General features: G+C 43.5%; 1 protein-coding gene and 1 long non-coding RNA gene across 16 annotated transcripts; one reads left to right on the forward strand and one right to left on the reverse strand.

Annotated features, from left to right (window-relative positions):
- Nucleotides 1–1,117: 1,117 nt before the first annotated feature.
- Nucleotides 1,118–19,784, forward strand: LOC135331572 (uncharacterized). 13 transcript variants are annotated; one of them, XR_010393029.1, is made up of 13 exons: nt 1,118–1,611; nt 1,697–1,852; nt 6,442–7,763; nt 8,004–8,063; nt 9,020–9,112; nt 9,459–9,492; nt 10,176–10,333; nt 10,503–11,810; nt 12,005–12,036; nt 12,430–12,562; nt 13,773–16,510; nt 17,011–17,638; nt 17,856–19,784. It is a non-coding gene; the product is annotated as an uncharacterized LOC135331572 (long non-coding RNA). The 13 variants fall into 13 exon arrangements; XR_010393027.1 differs by lacking the exon at nt 9,459–9,492 and having other exon boundaries at nt 17,011–17,186; nt 17,493–17,638; XR_010393033.1 differs by lacking the exon at nt 9,459–9,492 and having other exon boundaries at nt 13,773–16,086; nt 16,352–16,510.
- On the reverse strand, nt 2,489–7,010 carry LOC135331569 (uncharacterized). Of its 3 annotated transcripts, none has more exons than XM_064526781.1 (7): nt 6,883–7,010; nt 6,436–6,513; nt 5,552–6,188; nt 5,356–5,501; nt 4,198–5,249; nt 4,000–4,059; nt 2,489–3,870 (listed from the first exon to the last, which is right to left on the reverse strand). In XM_064526781.1, exons 1-7 carry the CDS (start codon nt 6,928–6,930, stop codon nt 2,610–2,612), a joined length of 3,282 nt encoding a protein of 1,093 aa, XP_064382851.1. In that variant the 5' UTR covers nt 6,931–7,010; the 3' UTR covers nt 2,489–2,609. The 3 variants fall into 3 exon arrangements, with proteins under 3 accessions (XP_064382851.1, XP_064382850.1, XP_064382854.1); XM_064526780.1 differs by having other exon boundaries at nt 5,552–6,200; XM_064526784.1 differs by having other exon boundaries at nt 5,552–6,205; nt 6,883–6,945.
- Nucleotides 19,785–19,849: the final 65 nt, after the last annotated feature.

Genomic DNA, 19,849 nt, shown 5'->3' on the forward strand with positions numbered 1-19,849 from the left:
AGAACGTACTGACAAGTTCCAAATGAGCTGGCACTGAACACACAAGGTGACGATGACATCAACTCTTGGAAGCTTGACAATGGTGAGCACATTCTTGATGGCAATTAGTTCAACACTGACTTGGCAAGAAGTGGAGAGATTCAAGAGTTGCTGGTCGACTCAGGTAAAGGCTGATGAGAACAGACGGGGATGTCTGCTGCTTCTTGCTTTTCTTTCGCTGAAAAAAACGCAATTTCTGACTTCCCATGCCCATTGTTACAATCACACCTGTGTGGGAAAAGAACAACATGACATTTTCACACTTTTTCATTGAGGCAAAATTCTTTTTTCGAGTTAGTACAGCTACTATGTAATAGCTATTCTCATAGAGTAAAGCTAAGAGAATCAGAAAATTCACACTAAAACTTTCAATTGTGAACAGTCAGATCAGGACACCCCACACAAAGAAGGCACCCCATTCGACCTATTTCACAACACTGGAGAACAACAAAAAGCTTACATATCAAAAAAAGGGGCTATCCTGTTAAAGCTCAAGTCAAGGAAACAGCCAATGTGCTTACTAGCTTCTAAAAGTGTATCAGAAACTAGATTCTCCCCAAACAGTGCTAAAAACAGGTAAATGGTGAGTCATAGCTAACTTGTAGCTCAACAGTAGTATCTTTTTACTTAAAACGCTCAAAATATTGTTAGTATAGATTACTACTGACATTAAAGCTCTTAGATAGTCCTTTCTTACCTTTAGAAGCGAGTAAAACTCTGAAAAGTCTTTAGCCCGCTCAAAATTAGCCAATTCGCGGTCTAACGCGGATAGACCTCAGCTCTCATGTATGATCTATAGCGCACGTGATCTCGTTCACAATCCCCTTCCTCTACTATCTATGGTGCAATGGTGCAATGTACCGGGTATATGTACGTGCAGCAGCCAATCCCGGATCCCAACACCAGTCCTCCTTCCTGGTCAGAGCTTCCTGGTCCTAGACTCTGATTAGCTAGCTGGGAGGAGCTCTGATACCACATCACGTGCCACACTTGATGCACATGTGCATCCCCTAGCCTCGAACAGGTGTATTTTAATCGGCCTGATCTCGAGGCTACAAGAATAATAGCTACAACTTTAAGGTATAGCCAGCGATCCGATTTACGGCCAATGTTTTAATATACCTGATGATAGACCTTGATTAGTGCTCTCTAGTGGTGGTCTTGGATTTTCAGTGCCTTGCTTGGTTCTCTAGATATGAAGGCCGAAAGTAGCTGGGCGTGGTCTGGTGAGTGGGTAAAGGGTGCTAGGTATGAAAGTGGCTTAATGGGGGTCAGAGGTCAGTTTGGAAAAGGGTTGGGCTTGCAAATGAGAATCCGGATGACGACATGTCTGGGTCAGAGGTCAGATGGGCTGGGCATCCGGATGACGTAGTACTGGAGTTCAGAGGTCAGCGAGATAAAACGGGTCAGAGGTCAGCTCAGAAAAAAGGGGCTGGGCTCTGTGCTTTATATAGAAATACAAATAATTTTTTATACAAATAAGTACGGCCTAGGGTCCAGGTAGCTAGCTACTATACTATACCTTAGGGCAGTGCTAAATAGACAAAGACAGCACTCTACAGAGTATCACAGGTGAGGAAGTACACGTGCATTGGAGGGTAAAAATACACGTATTGGAGGTTATATGTATATTATTGTGTCTTCTCTCCAACACAAGACAACCCCTGAGGGCAGAGCAGTGTCTCCACCATTGTCTGCTGGGCTGGCTACTCATTCATTTGTGATACCCAAAGGCGGTGGTCTGAGGATTGTGATTGGGATGGACCTCATCTCTTTATTGAGAAGAACCTCAATGGAATGGCTGCTGCCCAAGGTAGGGGGTAGATGGGCGTGGTCCGCCTCCAAAAAGGGAGACGGGTTGCAGCCCTATCTAGCATTCACGCAGCACCAATACTGGCAAGTTGCCGTGTGAGAGTTGTCCTGCAAACCACAAAATGCATGATGGGGTGATATTGCTTCCATACTGCTCCTATATACGCCTCTAACCCTAACCGTTGCCCGTCCACCCAAAAGAAGGGAGGACGGGTTTCAAGCCTATGTCTAGATTTGTATAGTGCTGCATTTACGTACAGCTTCTTATCAGTTTTTACATTTAGTCATAACGTTGCTACACTCTTTCCGCCATTTCACCCCCTTTTGGAAAATATCATCTGGTTGCTTAGCCGCATAGTCAATTGCCGCTGTTACATGCAGTATAATAGAACTTTTTATGGTAAATACTAGGAGTATGTATAAAAGCTATTTAGTATTAGTAGAGCTTTATGTTATGTATAGCTCTGGTATCTCCACCGAGGCATCAGCACTTGCGGTGCTTTCATTTAACAGGGTTTCATACAGGATTCTTAGCTAGGAGGGGGAAGCGTTTAATTCAGGGGTGTCCCGGGGGAGGACAAAATTGCACGCTGTCAACGACAACGTATTGTTTTCGAATAACTCCCGTGGCCGAAAATGTTAATAAAAACTGCAGAGAACTTCATCATTCACGATTAGAAATCAATAGTATGGTTACTTGTGCTATTAATCCCATATTGCAATTCTATTAATTATATACATGCAGTCTATTATTAGAGTTATGATTGTTCTGTGCATGCCTCGCACTTCCATTCGACGCCATCAACTTGAAACACTTCGTTGGGAATGCTCAAGCACGATCGATGATACCACCCCTTGCAAACATCACATTCTGCCATAGGATCGTCTTCGATGCTTTCCTCGGGCATTCTGCATGTGCAGTACAGGGAGACATGCTCAGCGTGGATCACACCTGTTGAGGTCCTCGAATTCCTTATTGGGAAGCGATCGAAGCAGCACTTCTTGAGGCTCTCCTTCAGGTGTTGTCTTGTGGATGTGTGCTCGTACACCACGGTCAGCGGATCGTTCCCAGCACACAAGTCATAGGCAATGGCGATAGCTAGCACACCACAGTCAGAGCCGTTTGTCTGTCGACCGACGTCCATCATGTTGATTGTGAGGTTGGGTAAGGTGCATAACATCAGGCTTGCTATAATTGGAATCGTTGACTTCTGAACGCTGCGGTACATGGTGTCGTAGACGTTTACTTGCCCCGGGCTACAGCCAACAGTAGACACAACACACCAGTGCATATTGCTCACGTTTAAAATTTGAACAAATTCTCCTTTGTTCACATTGAATCCTCTAATCGCTTGGAGTGTAGGTGGCTGTAGGCCTTCAATGTGCGGGAAATGCTGGTACAAAAGGTGTTGGCTTGCAGTGATGACGATATCATTCAGCCATCCTGTGGGTCTATCAATCTTGTTGATGTCAGTTGATGACAGACAGTATATGGATGTTTGAATAGTGTTATCACCCTGTTGTGTGTCTGGGTCCTCTTCTGAATCATCGTCCTCCACGTACAGATAGTCTGGAGTGTCGATTGCACACGAGCAGCTCACCATGTCTTCTTCCTGCAGTGCTCTGGTTGACACGACCTCGCTCTGGCGCCAGTTGTCGAGGGGAATCTCGTAGCCTTCGTCTTCCCCCAATTTGTGTAGCTCACTTCCTCCAAATCGCTTCAATAGGGTCCCTCGCTTGGAATGGAGTGTGTATCGCTTGTTGGTCACTTGAGCAATGCGACAGACAAGGTGTTTCCCAGACAACCTCGTAACGTGGATGGCTACCTTGTCTCCAGGTTTGAAAGTCTGGAAGAGCCTTTTCCCACGGTTCCTATTGCCCGCTGGGCAGTTTCTCTTGTGTGCTTTGGGATTTGGGCAGATACATTCGCCTCGTTCTGCGTGCAAAATTTGATCCTCGAAGTCGCTTTCACTGCTGTCACTGCTGTCCCTGTTCACACTAGCGTCTGTCCCATTGTTTCTGTGTTGTAAAAATATTTATAGCGAACATGTTATCACAATCACACCACAAAATCCCATTGTGGCGGCTGCTGTACATTACACATTGCTTCTGTTAGTATACATGCATTCATGTGTACGTATTACTCACTCATCTGATTCAGCTGAAGAAGGTCCTTGTTTCTCTGATTTAGGATGACTTCTGGCATCCCTGCATGTAAATAAGAAACCCGGACATCAGATCAGTAAATTGTATAGATGCATGCATGGTGTGCTTCAATCATATTAACTGGACACAATGTTTTTTGCGTGTCTGTATGTTGTTTTAAAATCTCATTACAACTCTGACCTGCTTGCGTGTCGCTTGTTCAGTGGGCAGTCTCTGTGAGATTTGTTTCTGTGTTCGCTGGAGCCACACTTGCAGAGTTTCGTGGCAGCTTGATCCTTCTCTGTTCTCTTTCTCCTCCATTCACAACCGTATGCATCACCGAGTTTCTTTGACCACTTTATTCTTTCTTCCCTGTCCATCTTTCTCTTAACCTTATATCGTATCCTTCTCTTCTTGTGCTTATCCTCTTTGATTTCTCTCAATTGCTTGTCTCTGGATTTTCCGTACTTCTCCAGAGCATCCTCAATTCCTGTATAGAGGGGCAGCCCCAACCTTTGGTACAGCACAGGAATCCAGTGGTAATGAGGTCCTTTGTTTTTTCTCATTGAGGTAAGGTTGGCTTGAAGGAGGCCCAGCTCTGTGGAGAGCTCGTAGTGACTCTTTTCCAAGGAGATGTGCTTCTGCCTAAATCGAATTAGGATGTTGTGTGATGATTCCATCGAGTTTGTGTGCCCTGCTTTTAGTTCTGGGTGGATCAGCGATGATGACTTTCGAGCCCTGTGCTCAATCTCCGTCCTGTAGGCCATCATATGGAAAGGACATGTCAGCTTATCCCGTGTGTGGTACTCTTGTCCCTCGCACACAAAGTTTGTTTTGTCGGGGCACTCTCCACAGCTGCACACTTTTAGGGCGTGAAAATCGCAAGATCCGCCATCCCACACGTGTTCATCAATTGCATGATGGTAGAGACTACGGGTTTTTTTTTCAAATTCCTCTTTGGACTCGCTGTTCGACAGAATTTTTGAGAACAAATTTCTGGAGTTTTTGATGAACTGGTCAGTGAAACATCCGCAGCCTTTCTTGTGCTTTTTTCCAGAACAGGAGCAGGGCTTGTTCTGTATGTCCGCAATGTGATTTTGATGACTTTTAAACATTGTAGAGGTGAACGCTTTCATTTGCATCAGCTTTTTCAACTGATTGAGATGAGACCTTCCCTCGTGTCCACGACACATCATTATTTCTACGTCCTCGTAGATACCTCTTATGGCCTTTGAGGTGGAGGAGTCATCATCCTGCCAATTAGGGGTTGGTGTAATTATTTTGTAAATTAAGGCAGGAATTGCATCATTCTAGCTTGCTTATAATCATAGATATAATGCCATTAAGTATAACCATTACCTGCCGGTTTATTTCCAATTTCATCCCCTCTTCTTTGGCTTGCTGGAAGAGTTTCCTGGCTGCATAGCCCTCCGCTCCCTTGGACGTCCCCTTGTACAGATTGTCTCCGCCCTTTTGAGACAGATGTATTCGAAACAGCAATTCACCTGTGAAATAATTTCTAATACTGAAAGTAAAGTTCGAAAGAGCAATTCACCTGTGAAATAATTTCTAATGCTGAAAGTAAAGTTCTTCGAATGATGACCTCTTGTCATCCATGCTCCATCTGCAACAGTGACGGCTCTCTTCCACGATCCTAGCTCTTCTGGTTTCATTTGTTTCATGGCCTCTTTGGCTTCTGTGCACATCTCATCCACCATTTTTTTGACCACTGGGTGCATAGTGCGAATAGTGTCTTGAAACCGGTCGTCGTATGTGGACTGAATTCCCAGCGAGTAGCGTAAGACCTTGGTGTAGGTTGTGAAGGTACACCCACTGATGATGAAGGCGACATGCAGTGCTCGTGTGATCTCACTGTTCCTTCCATCTTCTTGTACCTTGCACGTGTCCAGTGTGAGCTCTTGTCCTCGGCATCCGTCACAATTGTATGTTATTGTTGCAGCTCCACCTATTCCCCTCTTGACTGAGGTGGGAACAAGGTTACCCCTACAAGCTGGTTCAGGGCACTGACGAATCTCATTGAGGCGTTCAACAAACTCGTCCAACTGGCTCAAATCAAGAAAACAAAGCGCCTTTTCATGCGCATTAGTACATCTTATGTCCATTGGTGTTATAATGTAGTCCAAATCTTGAGGGTATTCCACAGTGGAGAGGGGTGTGTCTGGTTGCGAATCCTGAAGGGGGGTCTGCTCTGGTAAATTTAGCATATAATTATACATGTACGTGCATATACCGTAAATAGGGACGGATTTCAACCAATTATAAGCTGCGAAAAACAATATAGCACGTAGTCAAAATATAATACGCGAAATTTGCGGCAATTTTATGGAAAAAATTGGGGGCCCGCTATGTATGATACATATGTATAATTATATGCACTGTACGTGGTTGTACTGATGATGTAACTATTAATTTTCTCACCTGTAGACATCTCCTCTTTGGAGTAGGGGGCGAGTCGGACTCTTGTAGCCTGTCCTGTTCAGAGTAGTCTTCAAGTTCCTGTATACAGGTGGGTTAAATTCCTTAGCATACCGTATAGCGGGTAATTTTCGGGGGACAAAATATTCGTGGTTCAGCAATATTGAGACATTTCGTGGGTAATATTTTCGTGGTTGGAGCTTGCACTGCAGGTAAAGGTAGGCAAGGTCGCTTCATTCGTGGGTAAAATATTCGTGGTCAGACCTACAACCACGAAAACCACGAATATTTTGCCCCACGAAAATTATACGCTATACGGTATATCCGGTTTCTGAGCATTATATGTAGTTGCCGTGTATACAATACATACTTGTTGTTTTCAAATGCGGTTCACCAAATGCAGTTTCCACTCTATATATCACAAAGTACATACAGCAAGGGTGTACAAACCTCTGAGTCCTTTGTTGGGGTGAGAGGCGAGTCTTCCATGCTGGACATCGCAGAGTTCTCTTTGCACCTGGAATATCTTGCTCTGTGAGATCAACTTGCTGAGTTTGGTGAGATGAATAGTGCTGTTTGTGTACTGTGTAGCCTTTATATGCAACTAACCAATGATGTAACTACAATCTAAAAATAATACTTGGTGTGGTGGTTTGTGGTTTTTTCAGCTGAGCTACCTGGTCACTTTGTGGTTAGGGTCACTTTGCTGACCATCAGCACACAGAAATGGTGTGTGGTTTTTTTCAAGCTGAGTTGTCACTTTGTGGTCATGACCAGCACAGAGGAAAAACCCTAGGCACAATTTTTAGGTTGTCACAAGTTATGAAAAATAAGGTAAGTGAGATGATTATATCTATCCATGATTGCATGTTGTGATGTTGTGATGATTGTTGTATATACAGTAGAACCTCGATTATCCGGCCCTCCATTATCCGGAACCTCGATTATCCGGCTTGGCAGTTTTCTTTTTATCAGATTAAATAATTCAGAAAATGGGCGTGTCCCTAAAATGCGCATGCGCGTTGCAGCTGTTACCATGGAGACATGCCTGCTTATCTTCTGCGCATGCGCAGACAACCATGTGGCACTGCTGTTTATCAATAAAGTGGGTGGATCAAGGCGTGGTTTATCTATTCGATTATCCGGCATATTCACTTATCCGGCCTGCTTCTGGAACCAAGGTGTCCGGATAATCGAGGTTCTACTGTACATACAAATTGTGTCAGCTAGATCTGTCTTGTTCCCTGCCAGGTGTAAAATTGTGATTGTGATTGTGTACCTGCGTACTTACAGATCAGACAAACACACAAGAGGACTCTCAAGCTGAAGAGGTACGTACTTGTAATGTTTGTACCGTATTCAGGCCGCTAAAACATTGCGTAAGGCTAAACAAATACTGAGAGGTGCCCTAAATAGCTACGTGTGCCTACATGTATAGGATGCGCATAACCGTTCCACCTCCTAGCGTTACACTTATCCTATAATTATGTGTGGCTGAGTAAGTTACTGTATGCATTCCCTCGTATGATTGGCTCATAGAATTTCGTGTGACCTCTCCCCCTCCCCCACAGCTGTTCCGCAGACTGGAGAAGCACCCTGTCTTGCTCAAAGAGCTGCCGAGACATCTCATTGTAAGTGTGTGTACGTAGTGGCATTGATGACTGTGTTGAAGCATGAGTTTTCTGATTTTAGTCAAGTCATAGTTATGTGTACCGTATAGCGGGTAAGTTTCGTGGGGGTAAAAAATTCGTTCAACTCGAGAAACAGTGGTTTTCGTGAGTAAAAATTTTGTTTAGCCTCGTGGCTGCACGGCATTCCTACGTTCCGATAAGCCCACGCCTACGTTAAAATTTCGTGGAGGTCAGCCTGCCCACGAAAATAACGAATATTTTACCCCCACGAAAATGACCCGCTATACGGTATTCTGATCGATATAGCTGTTCTATAAAATTAATACACTTCCATAATTTATATAGTTATATAACTCGTATTGCTTCATCATGTACAGCATTGTATAAGCAGGAAAATGTTGAACTTTCTCAATAATTATTGCCTGATGTATGATATAAAAATAGTAAGGGTGCTGGACAGGTCTTGAATAAACAAGATAGATCTTGAATAGAAATTGAGCAATAATTTAGAACCACAATGTACCTGTGCTGGACATGATGAAGCATGATGTATGATAAAAATAGTAAGGGTGCTGGACATGATGAAGCATGATGTACATGTATGATAAAAATAGTAAGACATTAATGACTTGACTAAAATCAGAAAACTCCCTAGGTCTTTAACTTCATCATGTCCAGCACAGGCATTGTGGTTCTAAATTATTGCTCAATTTCTATTCAAGATCTATCTTGTTTATTCAAGACCTACCAGGACTTAGCATAAACCCTGTAATGTGTGGTTAGCTATTTTTAGGTATCACCCACTTTGCTTCATCACCTCCTACATGTATGTACATGGCAGGCTTATACCTAATGTACTGTACATAGCCCCCCCCCCCCTACACACACAACAGGCTTTATACCTAATGTACTGTACATATTGAACTGTGTTGCTAAATATCCCCCCCCCCCCCCAGCTGAGGGCACCCGCCTTAGACACGACTGACGGCTAGCCACAGGGATCACTCGATTATGCAGGAGACGATATTGGGACCACCCCTACGTGCAAGGTATGCATACTGTACACAACTTCCCCCCCCCCCCCAACACATACACAACCTTCCCCCCCACACACAGGCTCATAGCTAATATACTGTACACAACCTCCCCCCCCCCCCACACACAGGCTTATAGCTAATATACTGTACACAACCTCCCCCCCCCCACACACACAGGCTCATAGCTAATATACTGTACACAACCTCCCCCCCACACACAGGCTTATAGCTAATATACTGTACACAACCCCCCCCCCCCCCACACACACAGGCTCATAGATACTGTACACAACCTCCCCCCCCCTCACACACACACACAATATACTGTACACAACCTTCCCCCCCCCCACACACACAGGCTCTGTGATTAGTCATAATGAAGGCTAATGAAGGTATTTATCCCTATTTAAAGTAGAGCCTCACACCTATTTAGTAGCATTTTTGAGAGCATGTTCAATTCCTAAACTAATAATATTGATGCAGTAGCTCTCAGAATTACCTTTCCAATGAAAGCACCGTAGGTGCTGATGCCTCGGTGGAGGTGCCAAAGCTACATAACATAAAGCAAACATTGATCATGATTATTAGTGGGTAATGATCGATGGTGATTGTGTTGTTAAAAAAGATCAATGCCAAAAGTTCAAGTCTAAAATTAATGGCTGCAAGTCAGCGAGCCTTGCAGCTCTTTTCTCACTCTTGCAGCTACCAATAGCTAGCGTTCTAGTGCAGAGCTAACTACTAAGTAGAGTAGCAACACTCAGTGAACAGGTTTTGCTACGAACTCTTCTGAAAAGGCTGCAATGGCACTCGAAGTGAGCAAAACTAGCCATAACTCGAGAATGAAGCTTTATTTTATAAATCCACGAATTAAAATCCAAGAAAACATGATTAGAAGCCTATAGAAACTCTTATTTGCACTTCATTGATCCTTGAGCGGCTGTAGCAGTCTACACACACACACACGGACACACTACTGTATAGCTCGCTTGCGCATGCGCACTGGGGCATAATGATGTGCTCAGATACAAGTGTGATTGGTTTCTCTGACAATGTGTCCTCCTCCCCTATTGTACAGATTGAGGAGCGTCTCATCAAGTCTCCACCTGTCCATTACTGCGTGGACAGTGCTTGTGTGGGGTCTCGTCAGAAGGGAGCGGGGTCGACACCTCTATGGACACCACACCCTCTAACGCCCCCACCACTATCAAACTAGGGGGCACTCCACAACTTGAGGTACACACCTCCTACACATTTATAGCATTTTATATTTTTTGTGAGTGTGGATCAGCTATCACTATATAACCTACCCCCCACAGACTGTTCGGAACGAACAGTCTGTGGGGGGTAGGTTACAAGCTCTTACCTCAATTTCAGCCCCTTTCCCCATTGATAACCCACCCAGCTACACCCAATACCCTCGTGAAACCCCTCCCCCTTTTCAAGTAATGGTCAGAGTGTGCAGGGGATCCCTCCTTGATGTTTTCGGCAGTCACAAAGTACTCTCGGATCTGCAGGACTACACCTACCTATATCAGGACATGACGAGGTTGGTACCCAACTGTAGCGTACACCCTCGGCTACCCGCCAAATAACGTTTCGGGGTGCTCAAAACTTGTAAGTGCCGAAACAAGGCAAGGGCCCGGTTAAAGAAACCCATACACGTTTGGGCGAGGGGGGCGCGCCGGAGCACGGGAGAAAACTTGCGCTTTAGGGCATGCCTCGATTTTGGCAACTTTATATTTTCGATAGCCGCAGTGCACGGCACCCATTAATGAGTCGATGGCAGGTTAAGTATTAGAATATTTTGCTGGTGAAAAACCTTTGCGAATGTGCATGGCATTTCTTCTAAAATTATGGATCAGCACGAGGATCCCGGCTCAATAGCTTGAAATTCACCAAACCTAGTGGTTTTACTGTACATAGGCTACTATGGAGAGCAGTCTTGTGTTAGTTATAGTTGCTGTCTCCATTAACGGCTTACAATATTCGAGTTCACTTGAGCTTGCTAGAGAGCACAACAGTAGATCTACACAGGCACTGTATTCGTAGATTTCATTGGAAAGGTGATTCTGAGAGCTACTGCATCAATATTATTAGTTTAGGAATTGAACATGCTCTCAAAAATGCTACTAAATAATAGTTAGTATTTCCATAATTCAAAAACATGTACCTGTACATGAAACAATTTTATACATGGCTTATGGCATAATAAGGCAATCTATATTCATGTTAGGTAGACCACAACATTCCAATTAGACACATGCATGCAGCCACAGCCTGTTGGACCATAACTACATGTACACTTAGTCCATTTGCCTATTGCCATGACCACTTTCCAATCAAAATTAAATTACACTGGATTCAAGTAATTATTTATTAGTTCTAGAAACCGCTAATAGTGTGAGCAAAGTACATTTACTGAGTGCGCGTGCAGTCCACTGATGAGTCCCGGCACAATAAACATTAGGGACGAAAAGGTCTTGTATTCGACCTTCTGGGCTATACCAATCCGTTACTGTAAGTGTATGGCTTTTTGTCGCACTTTTCTGCAGCTCAAGCACACCTGTCCAGCAACATTTTCTCCATACAACGCCTTCTCATGGATCTGACCAATGAGGTTGCGTAACACCAGGTGGAGGTAGCAAGAGTATGGCCGCCCAGATTGAGAATGACGGCGTGGCAGGATATCAATACTGGAGACTGCTGCCAGGTAACTCCACTGCAGATAGTGTGAACTGCATGCTGTTACTGTTCCACCTCACTTGTATTAGAGCTTTAGCTAGCAAGCCAAGAAAACACTGGCTCTTTCCTTAGCTGTTCGTGTATTGTTTATGTGCGTGCTACGTCAGTGCTGCACGTGTTTTTTTGTTTTGGTAATTCTAATGTTCTCCTGTCCTTACACAGAAAAAAGTGGTTGACTCCTTCGGAAAGTTCAGGTCAGCTTTACTACATGTGTACGTACCTGACTTAGCACCTATTGGGGTGTAAATAAGAGATTGAGTTACTATTGGGCATACAGGACATGTAATGGGTAAAAAGTACCTATTGAGCGTATATACATGTACATGTATACATGCACGTACGTAGTGGTAAAGGGTTAGTAGTTATATGAAAGTGACTAAATGATAGTGATTATCAAAGGCCACCTCTGTAGCCAAAACTTTGTTCCCCGAAGGTGTCCGTTATGTAGACCACTCAAACTTTGTGCAATGCTGACACGTAACGTCTAAACAACCTCTGCCACCTCTCTTTTTGAGAGGCTTCAGTAGTTACGTATCTACCTCCCTCTAAATGCTGAGAAATTATCGGTGTTTTCTTCTGGTTCACAGACTGAGTTCATTGTAGACAGTGAGGAGTGTGCACAGGGCCAGAGACACGGGAGCAAGCCTGGCATCTTTCTCCAGTTTGATGGCCACTGGGACCCATCGCCAGCATCAGCTCTTACCGGACAGCTGGGCAAACGTACGTGCTTTATTTTAAAAGAATGCCAGCCTAAATAGATGAATACATTTTGTTATGGGCAGTCAAAGATAGTTGCGAATGCCTCTGTAACATTATTCTATGTACATGCACTAGCCCGTCAATTGGACACCATTGCGTACGTACATGTACATGCTTTTCTTTTGTATCAGGCCGATTGGTATGATGCTACATGTACATGTACGTATTTGCTCTTGTAGGTGTAGGCAAGAGTGTATTACCAAGAGTATGCAACTGCCTCTGGAGATGAGATTAGGCATTGGGCCTCTGCTACGTCACTACAATGTGTAATTGTGTAAACTGTGAAAACCGATAAGGCAACGCATCAGAGTCAGTGCACGTGCATAGCATTTTGGCAGTTGGCTGTGGAGGGAGCATGCTGTTCACAGCTATGGATTTAATTAGCGGTTTTGCTGCCTTATAAATTTAATTAGCGGTTACCACAGTTTACACAAGTACACATTGTAGTGACGTAGCAGAGGCCCAATGTCATCTCCAGTGGCAGTTGTATACCGTGCTCTACCGAGATTACGCCCACGTCCGAAATTACGCCCACCCCACTTTTGAGTGAAAGTTCCTGCATAGGCAAGAATACGCCCACCAGGAAGTGATACATTTGTCAGTGAGTAGTTGCCGTTTAGCAGTTTATTGTGTAAGCTGGTTAGCTCTGAATATAGCTTGATATATAGCTAGATTACTCCTATTTGCAAGTATAAGAGACCGAAACAAGAACAATCTTTTCTAAATCTCTGTTGAAGAGCATCGAGGTGCCTAATGGTGCCTAATCGGTCAGATTTTTTGCATGACTAATCAAAATCAAAGAAGTCACACTGGATCATACTTGCAAGTATTATTAGCTAGGAACCTCTAATATAGTGCGAGCAAGGTAGATTTTATTACTGAGTGCGTGTGCAGTCCACTGATGAGTCCCGGCACAATAAACATTAGGGACGAAAAGGTCTAGACCTTCTGGGCTATACCAATGATGGATGATCGACATGATCAATCTTCGTTCTGTAAGTGTAGGGCTTTTTGTCACAGCCTTTTCTGCAGCTCAAGCACACCTGTCCAGTAAATGTCCAGAACAGTGCAAGCTAGGATAATTAACATGCCCTATTAACATGCCGATTTACCTTAGGTTTTTGTTTTTCACATACATTTCACTTGGTCCATTTGCCTATTCGTTCTGCAGGTGATGTACAGTTTGGATTCATTGAGAATGACGCTATTTTGATGTGAGGAACTGAACTGGCAGTATTTAAACAGTTACAGTCAAGAGATGTGAGTCGTCGTGGTGATGTGTATTCTGATCTAAATAGCAGCTGTTGTATATGCCCCCCGCTCCATTAGACTATAACTTTCACTTTCAGCATTAACACACACACACACACAAACGGACTACCGTATACCTCGCTTGCGCATGCGCACCGAGAGCATAATTATTCTCGGCCACAGCAATTATGTCTACATGCAGTCACATGGTATTCCTCTGATCTGTTGCCTAGGACCATCGAGAGGCCTCTCTTCCAATCGAACGCTACCAAGGTCACACACAGGAGGTGTGCAGGCTCAGATGGTCACCTGACGGTCAGCTCTTATAGCCTCAGGTGGAGATGACAACTATGATGTTTTCAGAGTACGAAGCTTGCATGTACATGTACGTGTACTTTAGATCGAGTCATCCAATGCAAATGTTCCTACACAAAGATGCATGCCTCTCAATCAGGCAAATAAGCAAATAAGCAAATAAAACCTCTCTATAGAAAACCCGTTTTCAGGTGCACCTGCACAGCATGTATATCTCCCACTCACTTTTGGTCGCATCGTTTATAATAGGGTCACAGGCCAATGTTACGAGCTGTTGTATACGCTGTGCCCTCCCCCCTGTGCTCAATTAGACACTAACGTACTTTTTGTTAAACCATAGATACAGGAAGAGAGGGATTGGTAACAAAAGCGCCTCGAATAGCCATCCGTGTTTCCCTGCGGTTTAATTGAAGCCGCCTACTTTCAACGTTGGGAAAAATGGCCAGACACAAAATAAGAGACAAACGATTGTTTTACTGTCAGTATAAGAATTTTGCTGCTTGACTTTCAGTTCAATGCAGTGCTTTAGGCCATATGCTACACAGTACACTACTTAGTTAGGCAGCTCTAGCTATATTATAGTAGCAGGAGGTACATAGTGTCGCATGTACCTCTAGCTACTTCACAACAATCGAAATTATGTTTTTGTCATCTCTAAATGATGCCTACAAGCAAGGGGCATCGAATAGAAGGGCTTGGAAAGGTTCGTAAAGGTTGTTCTACCGCATTGGGGAGGGAAACACGGATGGCTTGTCAAGCTCTGTATTGATTTCATGTAATTTTATATGTGGCTTATGGGCGCACGTGATCCGTTGCCAATCCCTCTCTTCCTGTATCTATGGTTAAACAAGCTGTTGCATACGCTGTACCCCCCCCCCCCCTGTGTTCCATTAGACTATTATAATAACGTACTTTTTGTATGTTGTATACGCTGTGCCCCCCCCCCGTGTTTCGTTAGACTTTTATGTGTTGTATACGCTCTGCCCCCCCTGTGTTCCATTATAGTGTTATAATAATGTATGATCGACCCTTCAGAGATAGGACCTCCGTCTCACATAGCGTTTATTGTCTAGTGGGTCTTTACCGGCTGTTTTGGCTCATTGTGACTGTTACTTATCCATTCTAAAGTCTTTACCCACTAATCGAGGCACGCGTGTCGTATACCTCCTCTGCTCTTGAACTGTGACATACATTCGAGAATAATGGTATAACAAGTGCAAAAAACATTTTTGGGAGAGTAGGGCATGTGCTCTTGAACTGTGACATACATTCGAGAATAATAGGTATAACAAGTGCAAAAAACAAAAATGGGGAAGAGTTATTGGACAGAGTTCAGGTAACAATAGAGATCACAGAAAGACGCACAAACATGAGTGAAATAAGCTTCATCACAGGGACTTATATGCAGGAAGCGGCTTGTTTGCCAAGGTGGTTTGAACACCAATACTTGCTGGGGAAATCTGCACTTTATTGTGTCCACATCATCATGCTACATGTAGGTGGTTCCACCCAATTTCATAGCTCCGTGGAGGGTCACAGCGATCCCTACTCAACTGGTAGTCAGTGACCGCCTACGACGTTAGTATTTAGCTTTTTTTCACAGCAATATTTTCTTTTTTGCAGCTCTAGTGAGTTTCTCTATAGCAACACTTTCATTTTGAAAATTTTCATTTTGGATCTAATTACCAACCAGGAATTTGGCTGCCCGATTCACTCACATTGAGAACGACAGAGATCAAGAGACAAGACTCGATCAGAATAAGTCAACGTGTTATACGGTACCCTCTTCGATGTGGGTCATTCGTTTCTCACGTTTAATTCTTAAGTTTCACCCCAAAAGCACTCTATGTGTAACTATACACGACAATGTATAGTGTACGTCCCAAAGTTAGCTACTTGCTTGCACCATAATCATCAAGGTGAGGTGTATTGGCATTGGCCTACAGTATTGCCCAGCAGTGACAGTTATTGTAGCCTTTAAGGAATGGATGCATGTAAAGTACTTAGTATACGTACAATTAATCCTTAATTCGAACCGTTGCCAATAATTATCATAAACAACATTAGATTGCAATCATTAATCTTTGTATGTACACATGTACATTATTATTGTCTTTGTGCAAAAGCACAAGATATACTGTGACATGCAGCCTATAAGCACATGTGTCATATACACACACACAGCACATACACCACTCCAGGTATGGCAAAGACCAACTCGTTGTTTTGGGACGATTGTACATATTGCTAGGTTGTACAAAGACGTTATCTCCTCCGCAGTGGGAGCCTAGGGTTTGGGATCACCAAGCACCTCCAGTGACTGTCAGCGGATTGCTGTAAAAGGTAAGGGTTACAAAGTAATGTGTTAAACCAGCATGTATGTAAATTTATAATGCAATACTAGCCATGTACGTACATTTTATCTCCACAGTTAATACTGACTCTGTCATAATCCATGTACACGCATGTACCTAAAGTGTCTGTTTCGTTATATACGTGTGTCCATTACAAATGGTTGTGATCCTCCAACTGTGTACCTCTAACTCTAAACCATTGGATATCACCATCCCCTCATGTCCTTCTACCCACGCATTTCTGTGTCTTACATGGGGAGGTATGAGTTAGCTAGCCAGACCAAGAAACCTGGTTCAGAGCTAGCCTCTTTATATACATGTCGTCGTGTGTGCTAACAGTAGTACTGATAATTTGCTTTTAGTGTTATGTATTGCATCTCTTGTCCTTGCAGAGAACAAATTAGCTTGTGAAAACGTGACCCTATATACCCATTGGAGATGAAGCCAATTTATTGTGTAGGGGGTATTTACCGTATTTTTTTGTCTCAGTGTGTTGTGATTCGTGTCCCAACGACAGTGCTGGCTGCTTGACAGAAGTGATTGACCAATGGATGAAGGGTTGGTCTGGACGACCAACATGGAGTGAGCTGGCCAATCTCGTCTCAGTAACATAGGAGAGAAGCAAGTACATGTAGCAAAGGAACTTGTGACCAGCTACGAGTCTGGTGAGTATACAGTGATAATAGTTGTGTTAGGTTGTACAATCAACCCTTTATCAGAGCTACGTAGGACTCGTGTGTCGCTTAATGTTTATTGTCTAGTGGGTCTTTACCGTCTGTTTTGGCTCAGTGTGACTGCTGCTTTTACCCAAGTGCTCTAAAGTATTACCAAATGTACCCACTCTGAGTAGAGAGGATGTGTTTATTGGTTGACTGATGCTTCCATTTACAGCCCCTTTGTATACTTTATTGCTTCTTGATGTTTACCACTTCTAGCAGTTAGAATAAAGTTCCCATTCTGTTTACGTGTAGGGGCATGTGGCAGGGGTGCACGACTCTAGGAGGATCTTCTGAGAGGAGAGTGTGTTATATAAAATATCTCCTTAGGCAGTTCCAGCAGTGGATTGCAGCTACATCTGTTATAGAGTGTACACAGACCAGTGAGGAGGACCTTGCACGTAAGGAAGTGTTTTGGTACACAGTAATATTACCTAGCTAGCTACATTGTAGTGTTTTCTAACCAGAGAGATGGGATTCTATTTCACAGAGTGTATACTAGCTAACGTAGGTGATGTGTTTTCTCTGTGCATGGTGGCCTATATCAACCTTAGCACTCTAGTGGGTCTTTACCGTGTGTTTTGGCTCAGTGCGACTGCAATATTTCCTTTTCTGCAGCTCAAGCACACCAGTGAGTTTCTCCATAGAATCAGATTGCTCGTAGCACCAGTCGTATGCTGATGGAGGTGGCAAGAGAATCTCAAGAAAATGGCTGCCCAGGTCACCCAGATTGAGAACGACAAAGATCGAGAGAAGACTCACCGATAAGAGAGAGTACATGTAAGTCAATATACAGTACCCCCTTAGATTATAGGCACGTAGTTCACATTTAAAGGTCGTCAGTTGAATCCGAAGGTCGGGTGGAGATGCTGGCGTGATAATATCGGTTTACGCGGGCACAGTCTTTGTGGCTTAACCTGTTGACCCATACTTGCATTTTTTTGTCATCTTGTTGTGGGGGCTGGCTATGCGTTTAGGCCACTCTTTTTATTTGTTGAACACACAATCAGCATGAGCTTGCCGTCACACAAACACGAAGTTTAACCCCACTCTCTTTTGAGTAGCCCCACAAAATTAGCGCCACTGTTTTTAGCTTGTCGCCACACAAATACAAAGTTTAGCCCCCCTACTCTTAGCATACTTTTAGAACAAATAGTATGCCATACAATGGAGGATTTCAAGTTGGTGGCAGAAGTTAAAAGTTGAAGTGCACTCAGCCATGACCCCTCCCCCCCACACACACACATGTACACACACACCGTGCACTGTGCACAGGAGGATAGTCAGGGTCAATTAAAAGGATTCCTGATAACTTATTTGCATTCCGCTCTTTCTTTCTTACCTCTAACCACTAGCGAGGGGGTTGGAGATAATTAAGTCCGCTGGAAGCAGATTTGAATTGACCTTAAATATCCTCATTTGCGCGCACACACACACACACACACACACACTACTGACAAACATTTGGTTCATATTAGCTCAGCCAACAAGTCACAAGTAAGTATCCTTTGTCTTCGACTTAATTCGTGGATTTGCAAAATAATGTTCACAGTTTTGCTTACTTGGAATGTCATTGCAGCCTTTTCAGAAGAGCACGTTTGTTTACGGAGTGTCAATTGGTTGATCATTACCCATTCTTTGAGTTTGCATGTGCAGTAAAATGTATGTTCGTCATGTAAATTTAAAAAAGCTATTAGTTGCTTTATGTTATATGTACGTAGCTTTGGCATCTCCACCGAGGCATCAGCACCTGAGGTGCTAAGTATACTTAGACAGAGGAGGTTGGCCACGCGTCATCAATTTTGTGACGTATGTGATGTCTCTGCTCAAGTTACCATGGATACCGAGCAACTGTAAAAAGAATGTATGGCTACTGTTACTTTGCTAGCTTATAACTGTTGTCTAGTTGGACCAGGATTAGCTAGACTATAGGGTAGAGTATAGCTCAGCGGTGCTGCATGTAGCTTGTACTGTACTGGCTGACAAGAATCTGGTAAACACTATATGCACTGATAACTCGCCAGAATAGAGGGGATCGCTGGGGATCGGGTTGGTTAATGATAGCCAGAGAGATACATAAATGTTGCTTTCAGTCTCCAATGACCGTGCAACACCAGCTAGAAGTTTACATGGAAAACCCTTGTCAATTTCTATGCCAGCTCAGCAAAAAAAGTGGTGCACGTGATCGTGTCCAACCTCCTCTGATGCTTAGATCATGTTTGTCATAAATACTGCAATTTGATTGGCTAAAGGAATTAAGTGTTCTATCCAACTTAGAAAATCATGTATATACTTCACTTAGAAAATCATGTAGAGATAAGAACATTCAAATCTGATTGGCTAAATACCCATGGTTGCTATGATCTAAAATGCTTAGACACTGTTTAGGAAGTTTCCACGTGATTTAGAAGTCCTCAGGGCACTGCGTTCGAGATACTACGACCAGCCCTTTGGGCTTCTAAATCATGCAGAAACTTCCTAAACAGTATCTAACTATTGCATAATCATACCATGCAACTGCACTGTGCTGATGAGGCCCAATAAGGCCGAAACCATCTGACCATAATTATAAGGCAGATGGTCCACAGTTGTTAACATACATGATTGGCATC

Source organism: Halichondria panicea, chromosome 2 (genome assembly GCF_963675165.1).
Source record: "Halichondria panicea chromosome 2, odHalPani1.1, whole genome shotgun sequence".
In the NCBI taxonomy this organism is placed as follows: Eukaryota; Metazoa; Porifera; class Demospongiae; order Suberitida; family Halichondriidae; genus Halichondria; species Halichondria panicea.

Bases quoted from the DNA above. Each gene is read 5' to 3' on its own strand.
- LOC135331569 (XM_064526780.1), bottom strand. From the start codon at position 6,930: ATGTCCAGCATGGAAGACTCGCCTCTCACCCCAACAAAGGACTCAGAG. The intron at 6,514-6,882 runs GTTTGTACACCC...ACCTGTATACAG, and splicing joins CCCCAACAAAGGACTCAGAG to GAACTTGAAGACTACTCTGA. The intron at 5,502-5,551 runs GTGAATTGCTCT...ATTATTTCACAG, and splicing joins CATTAGAAATTATTTCACAG to GTGAATTGCTGTTTCGAATA.